Here is a 22,564-nt window from a genome sequence, read left to right as displayed (position 1 = left end):
CTCTATACTTTCACCCTTATATGGTATTCCAGGATCGATGAATATATACAGTATCAGTGAAAAGTTTGTACACCCTGACTCATTCATCAGTTTTTCTGTATTTGGACTATTTTCTACACTGTAGAACAATACTGAAGACATCCAAACTGTGAAATGACATACGGAACATAGGTGTGTGCAAATATTTGACTGCTACTGTATGATATGCAAATCAGAATCATTCTGAGGTCATTTGGTGTTTCACTGGAACCATCAGGCACTTGGTGGAAAAATATTTCCATTCAGATGTCAACGTTGAAAAAGGTTACATGCAGGAGAGAATGTTACTCTCTATTATTATTATTATTATTATTATTATTATTATTATTAATAAATCTTTTTTAAATTGTGTAACATGAGACAGGAGTTACATATTCACAGATTAGACTGACCAAGAAGACGACAAAACAATAAAATAAAATTCATGGACTAATGGTTAGAGAAGCAGCTTTGGGACCAAAAGGTTTCTGGTTTGATTCCCTGGACCAGCAGGAATGGCTGAAGTGCGCTTGAGTAAGACACCTAACTCTCAACTGCTCTCCAGGCTGCTCTGGGTATGTTGTACATCGCTTTGGATAAGAACATCTGCTAAATGCCAGTAAAGTAATGGAAAAAAAGATATCTTGAAGAAAAGTGTGGTTACCTGTGGAGGTGGAAGAGTCTCTGAAGGACAAGGGAGAGGTCTGCTCTGCATCTCTTTGACCTTGTTTCTTCTCTCCTGTAAGTGACCACACGGAAGCACATTGGCCTTTTTCACTTCCGGTCAAGTCAGTAATAGCAGATCTACACTCAACCATTTTGATAACATTTAAGAGGAAAGAACAGCAATAATACAGTCCCTGAGGAACCACCCTGAGATCTGGAGCAGCGTTTAACTGGTTCTGAAATACCAGTGAGGGTTTTCTTCATATAAGCGGTTCTTGGTTCTAGACCAGCAAAGTGTTGGTGCCACTCTCAAACTAGTTTTCCTGGATAGTTTTTTGGCAATGTGAAGAACTGGTTTGAGATTTGGCACTAGCACTTTGCTGGTATAGAACCTGGAACTGTTCACGTCAGAGGCTTGAGGTAGGATTATCATGGCCAGCAAAACCATGACCACAATTATTGTATACAGTCCTGTACAGTGATTGTAACGACATGGCCCTCTGGTGGCTCTCTGTCCGGTGGAAACGCAAACCGGTTCTTAGATTGTTCGCAAGTTGACCCAAATCTGAACCGGCACTAGCACCAGCCCAGAAGTTCGCCTTGATGGAAAAGGGGTTTACTATCAGGAGATGTTGATTGAATATTTTTTAGGAGTCATCTCTAGTGTCAGTGCTTTGTAGCTGCCCACTCTATTGCAGTTTATTTTCCTTATTTATTCATGTTGTTGCTGATACAGGTCTCTAATATTAATTGCGGTATGTTCAGCAAAAATAAAGCTCTCTCTATTTCTTCTAGTGTAATTTGATTTTCAGCCAGTAGTGTTGTCTGCCTGTTCAAGCCTTTTTTTATGTATCTCTTTATAATACAGTATTTATTATGTGCAGGGAATAAATTCCCAACCAGAGTTTATATGTCTACTCACCTGCTGATCAGAGAGAAGGACTATAAAGCTCTGCTTGGAGATAGAATTGAGTGTGTAGTAGTCCACTAGTTCATTTAGAGAACTGAATTTCTCATTCCACAGAAAATAATGCCCACTGTTGTCCTGGAGCACCTTAAAGTGCTGCACGTCCGCTTCATGCCTACAGGATTAAGAACAGAACTTTACAGGTAGACTGCCTTTCAGATTTTTCAACTGTAGGTCACAAAAAGAATTTTCCCCGACACCCAGTTATTTTTGTTTAATGGACCGAAAGCTACTGAATTTGAATCACAGACTTCCAATTTTATTAGTCTTTTTAAATAGAACAATTCATGAATTTAGGGCCACATGGCCCTAAATTCTCCACTATTTTTTTCTTGCTTCACCATGATGCAATACAAGATACTACGTCATGCATCACATGGTGGGCTTTCCCCGTTCATACAAGGCATTGTGGGATACAAATTTGAAACAGGAGAGAAAAATGGAGGACGTGAGTGTGCGAATGAAACATGAAAGACTGACTACAGGAACGGAAAGCGAGAAGAAAAGACGTTATGTTGCAAAGGAAAGGAAACGCAGAACCAAACTAATAAATATCGGCAGTCAGCGAGCACCTCGGTGTGATCAGCTGTTCGTTTAGCGATAAAATTATGTAACTGTTTTGCATGATCAATGTGCACACGGACTTTCTCCGTCTGCTTGACTGCGCGAAGCAAGCGATTTCATGCACATCATTTGCTCGGGAATCCCATCAAATTAAATAACTTCCCAGCCACAGAATGGCCTGATATTTTGTGAGATATTACAGAAATAAATATATGTCACAATGACCAAATTTCAGAGGGAACTAAATTTCACCGATTCTATGAAATCGAAAGGCTGTCTAGCTTTAATTCGACCAACAGACAAAAAAAAAAAAAAAAAAGCTTTACAAGCAAGATAAACATTTAAAGGGAAAAAAATCCAAATTGGCTATAATCTCATCTCATCTCATTATCTCTAACCGCTTTATCCTGTTCTACAGGGTCGCGGGCAAGCTGGAGCCTATCCCAGCTGACTACGGGCGAAAGGCGGGGTACACCCTGGGCAAGTTGCCAGGTCATCACAGGGCTGACACATAGACACAGACAACCATTCACACTCACATTCACACCTACGGTCAATTTAGAGTCACCAGTTAACCTAACCTGCATGTCTTTGGACTGTGGGGGAAACCGGAGCACCCGGAGGAAACCCACGCGGACACGGGGAGAACATGCAAACTCCACACAGAAAAAGGCCCTTGCCGGCCACGGGGCTCGAACCCGGACCTTCTTGCTGTGAGGCGACAGCGCTAACCACTACACCACCGTGCCGCCAAATTGGCTATAATACTCCGGAATAATAACAAATTAGGGGGCAGAGCCAAGGCTGCTGATATTGGAGAAATGGTTCACATTATTTTGTTGTTTAGTTGCTTCATTGACCTGAACTCAAATAATCTTTGTAGAAGGATCAGATTACTGACATGTTTAATTTTGTAGTGATTCAGTCTGGCATGGACTCAGTAGTGATAGTTTGTGAACAAATCCACAAAACAATTACCAAGCGAGTTAAACTGGATTAGCTGAAGGAAACAAAAATACCAAGAAACACAAAGGTACTTTCCCAGGCTACTTTTCAAGTTTATCTGTCTTTGCTAGCCCGCTTAAAGGCTTTGTGTGTGGATTTACGCTTGAATCACTTCAAAGGAGTGCTGCAGTGGATTGAATGGAAGTGGATTTAAATAGACTTGACAGTACATGAGAGTGTAGGTGCAAAAGAAGGGATATTTTAAATCAGAATGCAAAAAAAAGGAAAGCTGATCACAAAATTTGTTTATTTTGTAAAGCTGGGTTTGGGTGTGAAGAATATTAAAGGGGCAATAAGCAACTTTTGCAATTTCTGACTCGTAGAAATAACCTGGAAATATATGTAGAACACGATAACAAATAAGAAAGTGCATTCTCTGATGATAATGCGGAGCGATAGCGCCGATGAATCAGACCATTAATTCAAATATTGAATGACGGTACTAAGTTGTCACTTAAATTTGCATTATTCAACATCACAGTATCATTAGAAAGAATTTCCCAAACGAAAAGTAATCAATAAAATCAAACTCAAATTTTCTATTTGCATAAATTTTACTTTTGCTCCAAAGGTAACAACAACAAACTGGAGGGAGACTGAAAGTTTTTCTCCCAAAACTCCATTAATTTGATTAGGGGCAAAAATGAATAGAAGTGAAAGGGGGAGAAAGGGATCAGCAACAAAAAGGAAAAGATGAGTGCGGATCATAACCAATTTTTATGTACGTGTCAAGGGAGTTGGCCTGAGATATAACATGAAGTTTGGTGGGTCTCTGATGAAGCCTGCCCGAGCAGGAGGATTTGATTCGTGTGCCCCATTCATTTTCCATGGGGAAAAAAGGACAGAAAAATGACAAGAACGAGAGGACAGGTATGACTATCCAAAAGCTGTGCACAAGCACACCATTCCTGATTATACAGCATGGGTTAAAGTTGGTTTGGGGTTTCTATCTCAAAAACTGGGGAGGAAGATCAGTCCAAAATTTGGCTAAATAATAATAATAGTACAAAGAAAACTAAAGAATATCAATCGTGTTTCAAATTGCGCAATCATTAATAATGATTTCAGCCATGACATCAGCACGAATGTAAAATGTGACTGAGAAAACCAGTCTGGAAAACTGCCTTACAGTCTTTATTGGGGCGGCACAGTGGTGTAGTGGTTAGCACTGTCGCCTCACAGCAAGAAGGTTCTGGTTTCGAACCCAGTGGCCAACAGGGGCCTTTCTGTGTGGAGTTTGCATGTTCTCCCTGTGTCTGCATGGGTTTCCTCCAGGTGCTCCAGTTTCTCCCAAAGACATGTGGTTAGGTTAACATGAGGCAGCCATGGCCTGAGGTTGGGCTGAAGTGCCCTTGAGCAAGGCACCTAACCCCCAACTGTTCCCTGGGTGCTGTAGCATACAGTGGTGCTTGAAAGTTTGTGAACACTTTAGAATTTTCTATATTTCTGCATAAATATGACCTAAAACATCATCAGATTTTCACACAAGTCCTGAAAGTAGATAAAGAGAACCCAGTTAAACAAATCAGACAAAAATATTATTCTTGGTCATTTATTTATTGAGGAAAATGATCCAATATTACATATCTGTGAGTGGCAAAAGTATGTGAACCTCTAGGATTAGCAGTTAATTTGAAGGTGAAAATAGAGTCAGGTGTTTTCAATCAATGGGATGACAATCAGGTGTGAGTGGGCACCCTGTTTTATTTAAAGAACAGGGATCTATCAAAGTCTGATCTTCATAACATGTTTGTGGAAGTATATCATGGCATGAACAAAGGAGATTTCTGAGGACCTCAGAAAAAACATTGTTGATGCTCATCAGGCTGAAAAAGGTTACAAAACCATCTCTAAAGAGTTTGGACTCCACCAATCCACAGTCAGACAGATTGTGTACAAATGGAGGAAATTCAAGATGATTGTTACCCTCCCCAGGAGTGGTCGACCAACAAAGATCACTCCAAGAGCAAGGCATGTAATAGTTGGCGAGGTCACAAAGGACCCCAGGGTAACTTCTAAGCAGCTGAAGGCCTCTCTCACATTGGCTAATGTTAATGTTCATGAGTCCACCATCAGGAGAACACTGAACAACAATGGTGTGCATGGCAGGGTTGCAAGGAGAAAGCCACTGCTCTCCAAAAAGAACGTTGCTGCTCGTCTGCAGTTTGCTAAAGATCCTGTGGACAAGCCAGAAGGCTATTGGAAAAATGTTTTGTTGATGGATGAGACCAAAATAGAAATTTTTGGTTGAAATGAGAAGCATTATGTTTGGAGAAAGGAAAACACTGCATTCCAGCATAAGAACCTTATTCCATCTGTGAAACATGGTGGTGGTAGTATCATGGTTTGGGCCTGTTTTGCTGCATCTGGGCCAGGATGGCTTGTCATCATTGATGGAACAATGAATTCTGAATTATACCAGCAAATTCTAAAGGAAAATGTCAGGACATCTGTCCTTGAACTGAATCTCAAGAGAAGGTGGGTCATACAGCAAGACAATGACCCTAAGCACACAAGCCGTTCTACCAAAGAATGGTTAAAGAAGAATAAAGTTAATGTTTTGGAATGGCCAAGTCAAAGTCCTGACCTTAATCCAATCGAAATGTTGTGGAAGGACCTGAAACGAGCAGTTCATGTGAGGAAACCCACCAACATCCCAGAGTTGAAGCTGTTCTGTACGGAGGAATGGGCTAATTCCTCCAAGCCGGTGTGCAGGACTGATCAACAGTTACTGGAAACGTTTAGTTGCAGTTATTGCTGCACTGGGGGTCACACCAGATACTGAAAGCAAAGGTTCACATACTTTTGCCACTCACAGATATGTAATATTGGATCATTTTCCTCAATAAATAAATGACCAAGTATAATTATTTTTTGTCTCATTTGTTTAACTGGGTTCTCTTTATCTACTTTTCGGACTTGTGTGAAAATCTGATGATGTTTTAGGTCATATTTATGCAGCAATATAGAAAATTCTAAGGGGTTCACAAACTTTCAAGCACCACTGTAGCTGCTCATTGCTCTGGGTATGTGTGTGTGTGTGTGTGTGTGTGTGTGTGTGTGTGTGTGTGTGTGTGTGTGTGTGTGTGTGTGTGTGTGTTCACTGCTTCAGATGGGTTAAATGCAGAGGAAGATAAAGGCTTCTTGGTTTCTTTGTTTGGAAAGCATTAAAGCCAAAACCCCTCATAAAAAGGCAAAATCCAAAAATCAAGGTTAAAAGAACAGGCAGAGAATTAAAAAAAAGTCAGAACTAAGGTTTGCTAATGTTAGACACAAAGACACTGAACAATTACCTCAGAAATGACAGAGTTCTTTGTCTTTATATAGGCATTGTGATAGGGAAATGGTGTGGGGGGGGCCTGGGGGGATTTGTAGTTTGTGGCGGCTATGTCTGTAATCAGAGGGGCATTCTGGGACCTGGTGCTGATGTGACAGTATGCAAGTTTCAATCTAATTAATATTTTGGTATGCATTTACCGCTATACCATTAAAAGAGATGTTTCGATTTGCTCAGCGTTCGATGTTAGAGTGGAAATATAATTGCTTCTTATAACTATGCGTTCATGTGTGCATTATGGCTACCTGGCATATCCTGCATCAATTTGGTGCATCTTTAATGCACGTTCTCAGAAAATAATGCAAGATGCAATATGCACACTGAACAGTAAGGGTAGTGTAGGGAGAGTATGAGGATATGATGTGGCAGGGTCAGTTTACATCATGCAAATCTTTTCTATACAGTATAAAGTTCTATATAGTCCGAGTTCTCTGGTGGACTCCTCCAGTAACACGTGTAGTACATAAGCAAGTATGTTCACGTCGAATGGTTAAAAAGCAACTATATCTCTGCCCTTAGAGTGTGACTATACTACCTGACAGAGATGGAGAAGTTTCCTGGAGAGCTCTGGCTGCCACGGATGATAAATGATCCTATTGGCTGGGGCATGAGAGTGTTCTCAGACGTGCGGCGACTCATGTTCTCCTGATACCAGCTACAGGGAAAGACATGACCTTAGAACAGCAGGATCAATAGATACACCGTAGATATACAGTACCATTTATATGCTGTGACTTCTGTCGGTTTGTGCTACATTTAAGTTATTCCACAAAATCAAGTCGTACATGACGAGGCGCGTAACGCCGAGATTGAGTGGAATAACTGTTTTATTCTATCCACATTCACTGGATTTTGAGAAACACAGCATTTTTAATTTTTATTTTTTACAAATTCTATAAATATAAACTTCATACAAAATGTCAGACAAAATAATTTCCACTTGGAACATAAACAGACCAGCGAAATGACAGGAGCAATTTGTGAAAAATGCTGTAATAATAATTCTTGAAAAATAAAAAAGATATGTTCTTCCCATCAAATACTTTTATTCCATATTTTGTTGCTTTTTTTATTTTTTGGGGCTTTTGTTTTCAAGTAGAGCTTTTATTTCGTCCTCTGTTGGTTCAGCAACATGCTCCGCCATTTTGTTTTTCTCTACTCACAGTGTATGAGCTCATAGCCTCGTAGTAGAGTAGCCAATCAGAGCACACAATTGCTCATATCCAGTGAATGTGGATAGAAGAATTTGTCTTATCCCCAGCAGCTTCATTAATAATGTGTTAATAGCATAAATGAAGGGCAAAGCAGTGCAAATGAAACATGTTAATTGCATATTCATAAGAAAATTAATTCTCTTTCAGAAAATTTGACTATTAATCGTAAGACAGTGATATTAGTGATTTGCCAGCCTCATATTCATGTATCCGATATTCATGTATCCTGATATTCATGTATCCCAGCACTTAATTTAAATTCGAGAGTCTGAGTGCAAAGGGCAGTATTTAACAACAACAAGACTAACATGGTGATTTAAAAGTGGTGATGTAAAATGGATTAAATCCATTATTATTCCAAACGATCATATCTTAAAGCTTATTTTTCAGCACCAAGTGTGGTAAGGAATTGAAATCAGGACTCTCTGATGGCTCCTCAGCATTTAGAAGGTTAATTTGAATGTTGATTTGGATATGACTTGAATATCTTCTGTTCTGGACTCCACAATTTGCAACCATTAAAAAATCCTAAATAAATATTTCCCAGAAGTTTAAATTTTATCACATAGCTGCAACAAACCCATTGTCCTAGTATGTATCATCAAAACCAGCCATGTCATCCATCATGCCTGAGCATTAAAACTTAAATCTTGTTTCCCAGCCAATCAAGAATGAAGTTCTCAGTCCAAATTTTTTTCTTTTTTCACTTTGGAGTATTTCTTTGCGACCTCTGCCAGAGGTTATGTTTTCACCTCCGTTTGTTTGTTTGTTTATGAACAGATTTTGATGAAATTTGGTGGAAAGGTACACCACTGGCCAAGGAACATTTGGTTAGATTTTGATGCAAATCCGGATATGTATGTGGATCCGGGATTTTTTTTTTTTTTTGCCTGTTCCCAATGTAACTGAAAAAGTCATGAATGGATTTGGATGAAATTTGGTGTCCAGCTTTAGTATTATCCTAGGTTCAAATTATTTGATTTTGATGTTAATAAATGTGGCTTGTTGGAGGTATGCACTCTACTGAATGCCCTTCTAGTTTTGATACTTTTTTTTTTGGTCTGGATTTTGTAACTTCACTTGCATTTTCAACTGTTTTTGTATTGTGAAATACTTTAGTAAAACCAACTAAGAGTCTCAAGCTCTTCTTATTACTTATGTACTTCTCCTTTTGACATTTTTTCAGGAACGTGCAATGCAAAATAGCTGTAAATGCACATACGTCATCTATAAAAAAAAAAAAAGTTTAACATTATTCACTGGCTCTTCCATCTGTACTTTTCCCACGATTTGTGTATCTGATTAAGAGCTTGTCAAAATGTTGAGTAAATTATTGCCATTTTTTAAATTTGAGTTGTTGATTTTTGACTCTCTAAGCCAAAATTTCAAGTCTGTAACATATTCTCTCTCGTAACGTACTGAAGTTTGTATGAACTGGACTTAAAGCTTTGTTTTGTTTTAAATTGTTTGCGTAAAACCTCTATATCTGTCTGTGGAAATGTTTTCATTTTACATTTGTACATGCACTGATGTTTTCTATCCTTTCTTCTGAAACAGCCACAGGTAAATGACTTTTGGTACGGCAAATCCCCAACCCCCTTCCCCTCAAACCCTCCCCCATAAAGCCATCATAATAACCTGGGGATGTCGAGGATAATGTAATTTCTTGGAACGAAGCCATGCAGACCATGTCTTTCAGCTCTGTACCAGTTATCCTGAGTGCCCAAAATCTGCAGAGAAATGCATCATACATGCAAATTACAAAATTTCTCTCTCTCTCTCTCACTCACACACACATGTACATACAGTGAAGAAGTTTCAGATGCATAATAGTCTCACTGATGGTATTATGGCTACTTTCACTGCACTTCTGGCCCCAATTATTCCACAATCTTGAGTTGCTCGTCTTGGGAAAGTATATACTTCAGGGTTTGATCATAATATCAAAAATGATCACCAATACATTGAAACACCATGGTATACGCAGCAGATGACCCTCCACCTCGACATTTTTTTTATTTTTAGGTTTTATCATTATACACATCTATGGACCGTACTGGGTAAGGAGCACTCAATTTTAAGATTGGGGAAATGTTTGGTCGATAAGGACATTCAGCCTTGCCTTAATTTTGTCTCCTTTCTTGAAGCTCAGCTCATCGTCGGCCGTGGCAGCGAAGTCGAACTTGCCCAATGCCTCCATGGTGGAGACAGTTCATGGATTCTGGGGAGAGAAATTGAGAGAAAGATATGCACAGACACATGGAAAGAAACAGAGAGCACTCATTAGAGATGGTGTTGTTTTGCTCTTTTCAACTTGTTTTTGTTAATACCACAGCAGAAATGGGCTTTCAAGTCTGCAAATATCCATGCAATTCCAATGAGACAATTAGGTGGAAAAGATCATATGATTGCTCATGACAAGTCCCTAAAAACTGGAATGGTTTGGCATAAAATCAACCAAAATTTTCCCCTTGATCCACATTGATCAGTTGATATCTGATGTTATTTTCTTTCATTTTTATGGTTATTATAGTGAACATGCAATGTAAGTTTGTATTACCCAAATCTTGTGGATTTTGTTTTTGGATTTTTCCTATTCCTGCTACTAGTTAGCTGTCCTGCCTATCACATACAGTAACAAGGGAAAGCAAGTGCAATCACTTGCTTCTTCTGAAGCCAGCTAACTGCATATTTTCTAACTGCTGCTCATACTGGCATTTAGTCCTGGGTATGATTTTAAACTGCAACCGGTGGTGAGTCTCAGGTCCGGGAGGACTTAAGAATTGGGGAAAGTGGAGTTAGCCCTGAATCACCATTGCTCCCAGGCCCGCTCTGACCCAGAGTGGTAGCACCTGCCCTGGTTCCAGCTACAGTATGGGTTAAATAGCACATCACCAATAAGGCAGGGGCGCAGATAGGATTTTTGAACTGGGGGGGACTGAGCTGTCAGCAAATGATTCCATTTTGTGTATATATATATATATATATATATATATATATATATATATATAAAATGTGTGTGTGTGTGTGTGTACTGAAGCTTCAATATACATTCCGATTGTGAGTTTTCTAACTGAATGAACATTGGTAGACAAAGGCCTACCTGGTCAACATTGCTCAGTTTTTGAAAAAAACGCTGTAATTGTTTTTTGTTTTTTCATTGTTGACCCCACCAGGGATTGCCTGCAGGCCAGGAGGACAATGTTAACATCTTGAATCTCATAATTTCAGTTAACAGTTGCTGCTTACTAAAATAACATTATACACAAAAATAACAACATTAAAAGATATTCACCTACAGCCTAGAATGCTGTTATTTTACATTTAGCCTACTTCAGGTAAGTCCAAATTCCTTCTTATTATTATCAGCCTAGCTACTCAACATTACAAAACAAGTATTTGTCACATCTGGGAAAGGCAACAGGCATAGGATATTTACATCTTTTGGTTCTTGAAACAAACGCTGTGATTTTTTTTTCCCTCTTCTCTGTCTTAATGTGGCAGAAAGATCACCAGCTCGGTCATTAGACAGTTGTTTATGATCACTATGGTTACCGTGACAGGCAAAGTCCCCAGCTCCCCTTAGGACCCCGGGGTCGAGATGGTGCGTTACATTTACATTGGAAGTCGGAACTTGGAGCTCCGAGCAACATAACCTCAGAACTGAGCGCTTCCCAGTTTAAAAACTGGGACATCATGGAACATGGAATTCGAAAAAAATGGCCAGTTAATGAAATGAAACGAAAACCCCAACGTTTATGCTGGGAGATGCTGGATTTCAATGCTTTTCCAACTTCAAACTTACGAGTGCAACTGAACACACCATTAATCGCAGCAGAAACACCGCTGCTATCAAATGGATGAGCTGTGCAGTGTTATTAACCTTGAATTACGTGGAAAATGAACACCTTGCTTTCCCAACTCTGCAAGGATCTGCTCCAGCCTACACCGATTCAAGAAGGGGAAAATGTGGATTGATCACTGACAAGGCTGCTGCTGCTGCCATTTCAACTTTGTGCTGCAGTGTAAGTTAGTCTAACTAACGGAACGCTAATCCTCACTTTTTCTACCTATGTGTGGCGCCTTACGTAGGGACGGTGGGTGGGGGGGACAGATGGGGGTCACTATAAATCTGGGGGGGACATGTCCCCCCCATCCCCCATGCTATCTGCACCCTTGCAATAAGGCGCTGTGTGCAGTGTAGCAGATGAACCCAACAGTGTCAATGGCACGCCACCAGATGGCATGCAAAAGAGCCACTCAAATGGCGAACAGATGGCATCACTTAGTAAGTCAGTTGTCACTGAGGGGCAACTTCCATCCCCATCAGGTCTGTGGCACTTCTGTGCACCACTTGGAATCAGGTCTGAAGGTCCAGAGAGACAACACGATGGGGGCATGACATTGTTTGTCTTACCTTACTGTGCAAGGTGCTTTGCGAGGAGAAGAGAATAGTATATGAGAGCTTGCAAGGCCGGGCATTCCATGGTGGCTTGGCTGGGCCGTTCGTGCTGCCGCTGTGAATGGCTCTGTCGCTCTGGTGCAGGTCTCATGGCCCATCTGTTTTTCTGCGCATCCTTTATAAGCAGTCATTATTGCTAGTGATGGACAGCCACCGCTGACAACAGGGAGGCATAACACAGAGGAAAGTGCTATCTGCCCCTGTGGTATCAGGGGCATGGTCAAGCTTGAGCTGTGGACAGAGAGGAGGCAGGTTGAACCGGCAGGTAATAGCTTATTTTATGTATTCATTGCTTGTATGGTCAGGTCAGAGATTGATGTCTCTGCTACTGGTAACAGTGTAACCCAGTACAACTTGCCGCATGGATGGGTGGTCAGCGTCTAAATTGGCTCATCCACTAGCTTGCCAGTGAGGAGGGTGGCACATCACCCAGCAGGACAAAAAACAAGACTTGTCAAAGGTTGGATGAGCTCTCTGTGAGCCAATGGCCATTGTGTAAAACCTTGGGATGGGTAGGAGTGGCAACCCCCATCTGACATTAGCAACAAAAAGGCAACATGGCACAAACCCACACAACAAATCCTATACAACTGCCAGCTCCAGGAGTGAGCAGGAGCATAGCAGCAGGATCAAGTCCATGCCCTGACAGGTTGGATGACGCTTTACCCCAAAACCTAAATCAATGCGAGTGAGGTAACACTGACCAGTGTGCCAATCCCAAGTTTAAAATAAGGACCTGAAGGCTTAAACTAGCTGGCCATTGCATAAGACACAAAGATCTCCCAGCAAACTTATTGGTACTCTGGGAGCTGAAGCACAGTCCGGTCTTGTGAGGGGGGCAGTTCCTGACATACAGTGATCAGCTTCAGCGGGGCACTGATCTTGAATCCACAACAGAATTATGCTGTGTTATGTTGGATAACAGCATGTGGCATGCTTTTGTAGTTGCCTGAGGGGACTCGCCATGATAATACTTTATGTATACCATTTGTGTGCTTTCAGGAGGCCCATAACCAGAGTGAGAGAGATAGCTGAGCCGCATCATCAGCAATTCCACTCTCTGATGCTCAGTGAACTCAGCCACCTATTTGGCTTCACCCAAGAACTCCAGGACACCTGATGAGCATGGCTGCTAGCAGAGTAGTGTGATGCCAATGGCATCATCAACTGAGTGGTACTGGATCAATTTGCTGACTGATGACTAGAGGGGATGACAGAATGGTTCTGATGCCACCATCCAGCGTACACTGGAAGAGGGGGTTTGACTGGCAGAAGACCCTTTAATGTTTGTAGGCAAACCCCCCTCACTCATCCCTGCACTTCTTCTCCCCGCCCTCCCTCCATTCCTGCACCATCAGACCAATTCCCCAAAAAACAGTTCCCCAAACTTGGGTTTACTCCCCATTTTTCCTCAACCCCTTCTCCTTCCACTGGAATGTCTCTTGTAACGTCTCTCTTTGTACAGGTAGAACCATCCACACCCATCAGAACTAGGGCAAAGCCTGGCCAGGTTTACAGGCATGGCAGGAAACCAGGCAGTTCCAAAATCAGCATTCCTTCATAGAAGCTGGAATGCTGATCTGGATTTCCAACATGCCTCAAGCTGCAAGCAGAACCATTCTCAAGCAGGAGCATACCACATTTCATTGAGTATACAATGAAGTACACATCAGGTCTTGGTGGACTCAGGGTGTAACCAGACCACTGTCCATCAAAGCCCGATTCAATGAGAGGCATTAAGGACTGCATGGTTGGTGAAGGTGTGATATATGTACGGGGATATTCACGAGTATCCGCTGGTGCCAGTCTTTATTAAATTCTGGAGAAAAAGCATAGAATGGAGATGGCAGTTAGTCCTCTCTTCACCCATCCACCAATTTTTGGGACAACGTCAGGACATTTGACCAGACTGCACAAGAGCATCACTTTGTGTTAGTTTTAATGGACTACACAATGCAGTACCCAGAAGCCATGCCTCTGTGCAACACATCAGCATGCAGTGCTGTGGAGGTACTGTTGTCCATTATCTCCCATATCAGGGTCCTGAAAGAGATCCTGACTGACCAGGGCACGACATTCATATCACACACACCTTGCGAACTATATGAATTATTAGGGATTAAATTGATTCATGCCACTGTTTACCACCCACTGGTTGGGCTGGTTGAACGGTTGAATCAAATGCTTAAAAACATGATTTGTAAATTCGTTTACAGTGAAGCTCAAAATTGCGATAAGTGATTTGAACCATGATTATTTGCATTATGAGAGGTCCTGCAAACCTCCACAAAAGTTTTCCCCATTTATATTATTGTATGGGCGCAAACCTTGTGGCATCTTAGATGTCATTCAAGAAAAATGGGAGGAAAAGCAAAAGTGAAATTCAGTATGTTCTTGACCTGAGAGCAAAACTCAATACCTTAAGCCACTTTGCTTAATAAAATTAATTTAATTAAGCCAATTTGCTACAGGCTCAAGCATGGCAGCTGTATAATAAGGGTGCTCAACTGCAGGAGTTTTTACAGGGAAGTCAATTGCTCATTTTGCTACCCATGTTGAGCTCGAGGGGCGGCATGGTGGTGTAGTGGTTAGCGCTGTCGCCTCACAGCAAGAAGGTCCGGGTTCGAGCCCCGTGGCCGGCGAGGGCCTTTCTGTGCGGAGTTTGCATGTTCTCCCCGTGTCCGCGTGGGTTTCCTCCGGGTGCTCCGGTTTCCCCCACAGTCCAAAGACATGCAGGTTAGGTTAACTGGTGACTCTAAATTGACCGTAGGTGTGAATGTGAGTGTGAATGGTTGTCTGTGTCTATGTGTCAGCCCTGTGATGACCTGGCGACTTGTCCAGGGTGTACCCCGCCTTTCGCCCGTAGTCAGCTGGGATAGGCTCCAGCTTGCCTGCGACCCTGTAGAACAGGATAAAGCGGCTAGAGATAATGAGATGAGATGAGAGATGTTGAGCTCGAGCTTACTTCCAAAGTGGCAATGACCCTTTGAGGTTATATGGTGAGCCAGAGAAGTTGACTGTGAGGTCAGGTGAACAGATAAGGGCAATGCACTTCAAATATACCACGTCAATCACCTAAAACCATGGAGAAACTGAGAAGTAAAATAAACTGCACCTTTAAGTTGTCGCATGTCTACCTACCATTTCTTCATTTTCCCCTCAAACTCCACAAGTGTTAAAGTCCCCTTCTGCATATGTGAGCTCATAGCACAGGACCATTCTGGATGTCCATGACGGCTGCCCCATCATGTAGCATTCACTTACACTGTGAACTTTTATTCATGGCTACAAATTGCAGTAAGTACTGTAATACTGTACCGGCGAGTGGCCTAGTGGTTAGCGTGTCCACCTCTTGATCAGGAGATTGTGAGTTCTACTCATGGTCGGGTCATACAAAAGACCATCATAAAAATGGTGCCTACCGCCATCTGGCAAAACACACTGCAATACAGATGCAAGCGGGGAGTCTTGCTGTTACCAGAGGACTAGCCCCCCCACTGTAACCCTAGCTATGTGATGTAGGCGAGAGGCCGAGGGCTATGAAATGGAGATTGGCACTGCCAAACATGCTATGCATGGTGTGGGAAGGACTTTGACTGTAATACTGTGTCCTAAACCATATCAGCAACTCCACATGAGCCTACATACTAAATAAGCAAACCTTGGACACCAAACATGTTTTAGATACATTTGGGGTAAGTGGAATATTTATTAAACCAATGATTATTAAACTCGATGAAGTTCAAGGCTACTTTTCACTTTACTATTACTTTTTCTGGATCTGAATGGTCCGAAGTTGTTGGTCAATTTTCTATATAATGTTTCTAGTACATAATCATTTCCAGAGGGGAACCATCAGGGCCTTCTAGGCCTTAAGAGAAGGCCCAAACATATCATCATTTCAAAAGTTATATTTCATTCTTTACTTGCTTTCATCCATCCATCCATCTATTATTTGTAGCCGCTTATCCTGTACAGGGTCGCAGGCAAGCTGGAGCCTATCCTAGCTGACTATGGGCGAGAGGCGGGGTACACCCTGGACAAGTTGCCAGGTCATTGCAGGGCTAACACATGCAGACAAACAATCATTCACATTCACACCTAGAGCCACCAATTAAAGCCTCACTCACAACCTGCTGTAAATGTTTTGGACACGCACGGGTCTCAGGGTTTGGTAGCTTGCAGCCGTGCCGCAAGGTCGCGGTGAACCTGGGGGAAAGTTTGGGGGAGGAGTACAGGCAAAGTACTTGTCAAGTACAGGTTGCTCGCCTGACTTCCTCGAGGTGTGGGAAAAATTGCGCCATTAGCCCAAGGAAAGCATATGTCTGATGCACGTGTTCAGTGAGTGTGGAGTGCATGTGACTTGCATTTTACCAGTTTCCTGTGCAGCGAGTACGGGCTGCACTTGTGAAGCATGTGTGATGCATGTGATTAGCAAGTTACAATCACTCATAACTTGCTTGTGACGCAAGCCAGGAGTGGGTATAAAACAAGCGTGTCTGCAGCATTCTGCATCTGTCTTTTGACTGAAGAACATTGGATATTTTGTGGGAAAATGTTGAAAATTTTGAGTTTAAAGTTTAGAAAATGGGACCCAAGAAGAAGCGAGCAAAAGTGATGTAACCCAGCATGAAACAGCAGAGGGGGAGGAGGAGGAAGAATTTGATGATGATGGTAGCAGCACCGGCAAGCCCTGCATGGACAGGGTTCTCCCTGGACAAGTTGCCAGGTCATTGCACGGCTAACACATGCAGACGAACAACCATTCACATTCACACCTAGAGCCACCAATGAAAGCCTCACTCACAACCCGCTGTAAATGTTTTGGACACGCACAGGTCTCAGGGTCATACTGTGTAGTATGCCTTCAAGCCGGCAGAAGGCACAGCATCCTGCCAGAGGTATTTTCACAGGTAAATACATATGCTTTAAACATTCATTTCAGTATCTATATGCTTATGTAATTAAAATTATATATGCTGATTTTCATGTATGTTTCAGCTAATGACGCCCAGAAGTGAGGACATTGCAATCCCATCATCGCTGTCAGGCCATTGTGCCATGCTCAGTGATCAGGACAAGGACATCCCAGCACCCCATCCCACCACTTACTGTAGCAGGAGTAGGAGCAGGACAGTAGCTTAGAGTCAGAGTCAAAGTGTATTTCAGTGCTCAAACTGTTGGGCTATTTAGTTGGGATTTTTTACAATGTAAAAAAATGCGTTATTCTCTTTTACTCATGTTTTATTATTTGGCGTTTGCATGGTAAATTAACATATACTCAAATAAAACAGCAAATGAGGTGGTCTTTTTCCCTTCTACAATGCTACATGCTACATAATCAGTTCCTTGGTTCCTCCCCAATATATATATATATATATATATATATATATATATATATATATATATATATATACACCCAGAGTCTTGCCCTTTGCCCCTTGTGTCGCATGCGGGTCGCGTGCACTGTGTGCGGGTTGCATGCACTGCGTGCAGGTCGCGTGCACTGCATGCACGCCACACATGGGGTAGAAAGTGAGAGGTACTTCTGTCTTGCGAGCCGCACAAATAGCAAATGTGGAGTATTTGGGTATTACTTCTGAGGCATGTCACTTGTACAATGACCGTGCGTCACTCATGCATCTTACTGTCATCGCCAAAAGCCCCTACTAGCCATGCTGCTGACTTGGTTCAGGTGTATAAAAGGAGTACGGGTCCCATACGTCGTGTATGCATTCTTGATTTGTCGCAAGACCCATAGAATTTGCATGTGCAGGACCAAAAGTCTCCACGGGCAGTCTGCGACCTTCTATGGGGCTGAACACACGCAAGTGTTGCGCAAGTCTCAAGCATGGTTTTGCCAAATTTTTTACTGTAGACCGCCTGTAGCAGTACGTACGGCAGGTTGTGAGTGAGGCTTAACCTAACCTGCATGTCTTTGGACCGTGGGGGAAACCGGAGCACCCGGAGGAAACCCACGCAGACATGGGGAGAACATGCAAACTCCACACAGAAAGGCCCTCGTCAGCCGCTGAGCTCGAACCCGGACCTTCTTGCTGTGAGGTGACAGTACTAACCACGACACCACCGTGCCGCCCCTTAGTTGCTTTCATTCTTTCATAATTTCATTATAATTATTCTCTTCTAATTCGGCCTCATTTTCTATCAAATTTGCTTCAGAAATGAAAGGGTTACTGTCCTGAAAACATTAAAATAGAGTTTTCCAATGAGATTTTTTTGTTTGTTGTCTCTAGGCAGAGAAGAGTTTAGCGCTGGCTCACTCATTGGTTAGGACTTCATTGTCGGGACAGAAGGCCATGACAGTGTATGTTTATGTAGGAAGTGACAGATGAATTAACCAATCAGATTTTAATTTATAGAGGGAAGGACCAAAAATTTATCACCCTAGGCCAAAGTCCTTCCCACGCCTTACAGTACCTGGTATTCCTAGGCAGTTTCCCACTCAAGTACTAACCAGGCCCGCCCAACCTGTATGGTGGCGCATCGGGCGGCACCGATCTCCGTTTCCATAGCCTTCGGCCTCTCGTCTATAGCTAGGGTTACAGTGGGGGGCTAGTCCTCTGGTAACCACGAGAGTTTAACTCCCCATGCACATCTGTATTGCAGCATGCCTTGCCAGATGGTAGTCGGTACCATTTTTATGATGGTCTTTGGTATGACCCGACCGTGAATAGAACTCATGATCTCCCGATCGAGAGGTGGACACGCTACCACTAGGCCACTAGTCGGTATCACCCTAGGCCAGGGGTGGGCAATTATTTTTTCCATGGGGCCACATGAGAAACAGAAAATTTTGTGGAGGGCCGGACCAAAAGGCTGAACTAAATTCTGCATAATATTAATTGTATTTCTTTATATAAAGCAGTAAATAACATTGTTTTTACAAGCTGCTAAGACTGGTAAGAGTATGGAAAAAAACGAGGTTGCCTTACAAAAAAATGTCATTTATTCAATCAAATTTCCCAAAACAATAGTTAACAAAATGTGAACGTTTGTACCATTTTTTTCAGTCACATTCACCCCAAAACACAATAAAGACATCACAATATTGTCTTTCTACTCCAAATATCAAGTACCAAGTCCACCAAGCACTCTTTCACAAATTCCCCCTCCAAGAATGGCTTACTGTTTTTAGCGATTTTGTGGAAAAGCACAAAGCTGGTCTTGGTTGCTGCATCCCTGGATGTGTGACGCTTGGTAAAAAAGCCTTGCTGCTTTTCTAGCTTAGCCAGCAAAGCTTCCGATGTCTGCGCTATTTCAGCATCAGTCAAGTTTCGGTATTTCTCAGCGTGCTTCGTCTGGTAACGCCGACTCAAATTGTAGTCTTTGAACACGGCGATCTGCTCTCCGCAAACTAAACACACGGCTTTATCTCTGACTTCAGTAAATAAATACTTAGCAGTCCATGTTTTGTTGAAAGCCCTGCATTCGGCATCTACCTTTCTTCTTTTTGCGGACATTTTGAGGGCTAAAGTCTTCTTGTGATCTGCTCCCAACAACGTCGATTCGGTGTAGGTATCAGATCTACAGATCGGCTTGGGCTCCAGCGCCTGCTGGTGACGTCACACTATGTGTTCTTCTTCTTCGTTGGATTTTTACGGCAGCTGGCATCCAATATGTTGCATTGCTGCCACCTTCACACTATGTGATTGGCTGGACCGTTTGAAGGATGACGTACAAGTTTGTGGTTGGTCTGGACAAATTACGGAAGTAGTTATCGCGGGATTAGGTTTCGTGGGATTTCATGTCATGTTCATGTCGCACGCATTGCGTTTTTGTTGAACACAACTTCAAAATAAAAGCAATGCACATTCAGTCCATGCATGGAGTAAAATTAGAAAATACGTTTATTTTGTAATTTCTAATTAACCTTACGTGGGCCGGTCAGAATGAACCAAAGGGCCGGATGTGGCCCGCGGGCCGTAAAATGCCCAGGTCTGCCCTAGGCCTTCTCAAAGGCCAACGCTAGCTTAACTGTGAGTCAATGTAATCAGTGCGGCAGTGAAGTCACCTTCCAGATGGAGTAGCGTTTATCAGTAGTGTTAGCAAATGCTAATAAAGCAGTCAAGCCAGTGTTATCGAGAGAAAGTAGCACAGGCTAACGATTGAGAAACTAAGATTTCTGTCTCCAGACGCTTCTTCCATGCATGCTTGCCACAGTATTTTTCACTCATACTTAAGTATTAATTTCCCTCTATAATTTACTTAGTTACTTTTAAAATCATCATCAACAGCTACACACAACGGAGCTACCTGGCACCCTGCTGCTAATCCCTTGCAAAATCCTTTGCCCTGTTGTTTTTTTGGTGTGTTTGGCTGAGCTGAAGTCCCAGCTCTAATAGTAATAGTTTGCCACTGATCATTTCTGCACAAGAACTTCTGTGGCAGTCACTCCATATAAATATATATATATTTTTTAATGAGTAAAAGATGATATGGGGGCGGCACGGTGGTGTAGTGGTTAGCGCTGTCGCCTCACAGCAAGAAGGTCCGGGTTCGAGCCCTGTGGCCGGCGAGGGCCTTTCTGTGTGGAGTTTGCATGTTCTCCCCGTGTCCCCGTGGGTTTCCTCTGGGTGCTCCGGTTTCCCCCACAGTCCAAAGACATGCAGGTTAGGTTAACTGGTGACTCTAAATTGACCGTAGGTGTGAATGTGAGTGTGAATGGTTGTGTGTCAGCCCTGTGATGACCTGGCGACTTGTCCAGGGTGTACCCCGCCTCTCGCTCGTAGTCAGCTGGGATAGGCTCCAGCTTGCCTGCAACCCTGTAGAACAGGATAAAGTGGCTGGAGATAATGAGATGAGATGGTAAAAGATGATATGGTGGCTCTTGAGTTTTATGCTTTGTGGTTTCTCACATTTGAAAGCAACATCACAACTTGAGTGTGTTTGATCTTATTAATATCAAGAGAGAGGAAAACAAACCAAGGCTGCTATGTTGTAAATGGTAACAGGAACTCACTTTTTTTCTTAGACGTTCCACGACATTTCAAGCAACTGTAACTGGATAAATACAGCGTTCATAAGAATCAAATCCTCCAGCACACACTGCTATTGAAAGATAATTAAATGTGGCGTGGTAACACATCACACCACCCAAACACTGATCATTTTCCTTGAAGAATGTTTTATTTGTTTTATACTACAAAAAATTGTGCCTTTTGTCCATATATAGTTATGTTTATCAAAACTGAAGCAAGAAACGCATGTTCCTCTTGTTTAATGAGAGTGCTCCTTCCAGGTTTAGTGTGTCTAGACCTGGTTACTGGAAAGGAACTAGAGAAGATTATGCACTTTGGGTAGAGACTTTCAACCTCTCTTTCAGATAGCACACAACTACAGGTGCAACTGAAAGGTCTGACACTTGTCAAACCTTTGCATAAATGGCTTGTGGACAGTGAAGTGGTTCTGCAGTGAACACACACCAGAGGAAGCTACGTTTAACCATCAGCTCAAAACGACGAGCTGTCATAAATGCATGAACACAGTCGCATGCAAAAATTGAAATTAAAGTGTGCTACATTAAACCGCGATGTCACTTTGAAGCCACATCTCTGATGTGTGGGTTGTGTTTCAGACCTTTCCTTTACATAACTCAAGCATAAACCAATACAGAACATTCGCACATGAGAAGATCTCATATGACTCATTATTCATAAAGATGATTTTATTACGAGTTAGTATTTCCTGGTGCACTAGTCATTAATGCATGTATTCATTCATCATTTTGAAAGCGGTACTGTACGTTGAGACATGATTGTATTTTTCAAGCAAATCAAAGTGTCCTTTTGCTTTCTTGAAAAGCCTGTTGAAAAGCATGTTGGTTTTTCCTGCTTTCCTAAAGCATCAAACATGCTCAAAATACATTATAAACATTACAACGTTGTTTTTCCAAACTACTTACTTTTTCACCACCGAGATCTCACCCAAGCAGGCTCCAAGCGCCAATAAACTGTCTATTAGTTGGTAATCCCAGACTTAATTTTAGAAGTCTTACTCTCAAATCTAAACAGAGAAGCTAGTCAAGCTTACATCGACTGCTTGGCTGCTTCATGGTATGCAAAAAGAGGAAGAATGAGAGGAAAGTCATTGCCTCCTCCCCTTGACACGATGTGCTCGTGAACTCAGTTTCAAAGCCGACCATTATTCTCACAAGGTGAATGTGTGAAAGTGACTTTCTAATCTTATGCCGAACCTTTAACAAAATGTGTGTGTTTTTTTTTTTTTTAATGTATACACTACCGTTCAAAAGTTTGGGGTCACCCAGACAATTTTGTGTTTTCCATGAAAAGTCACACTTTTATTTACCACCA

The 22,564-nt window shown here is 42.1% G+C and overlaps 1 protein-coding gene across 1 annotated transcript in view; it reads right to left on the bottom strand.

Moving 5' to 3' along the window:
* Window positions 1-22,300, bottom strand: part of grap2b (GRB2 related adaptor protein 2b) — a 28,976-nt gene extending 6,676 nt beyond the window's left edge. The window contains exons 1-6 of the mRNA XM_060918818.1: window positions 22,156-22,300; window positions 9,894-9,992; window positions 9,410-9,501; window positions 7,093-7,212; window positions 1,607-1,766; window positions 683-757 (exon numbers count right to left, since the gene is read on the bottom strand). Of these exons, the coding sequence (XP_060774801.1) occupies window positions 683-757; window positions 1,607-1,766; window positions 7,093-7,212; window positions 9,410-9,501; window positions 9,894-9,971 (525 nt within the window). The 5' untranslated portion in view covers window positions 9,972-9,992; window positions 22,156-22,300. The remainder of the gene's footprint in view (window positions 1-682; window positions 758-1,606; window positions 1,767-7,092; window positions 7,213-9,409; window positions 9,502-9,893; window positions 9,993-22,155) is intronic.
* Between the last annotated feature and the right edge of the window lie 264 nt (window positions 22,301-22,564).

The sequence above is a fragment of the Neoarius graeffei genome, chromosome 4 (genome assembly GCF_027579695.1).
Source record: "Neoarius graeffei isolate fNeoGra1 chromosome 4, fNeoGra1.pri, whole genome shotgun sequence".
Classification (NCBI taxonomy): domain Eukaryota; kingdom Metazoa; phylum Chordata; class Actinopteri; order Siluriformes; family Ariidae; genus Neoarius; species Neoarius graeffei.
The sequence above is the reverse complement of the archived record's forward strand: the minus strand, read 5'-3'. Positions and strand labels throughout refer to the sequence as shown.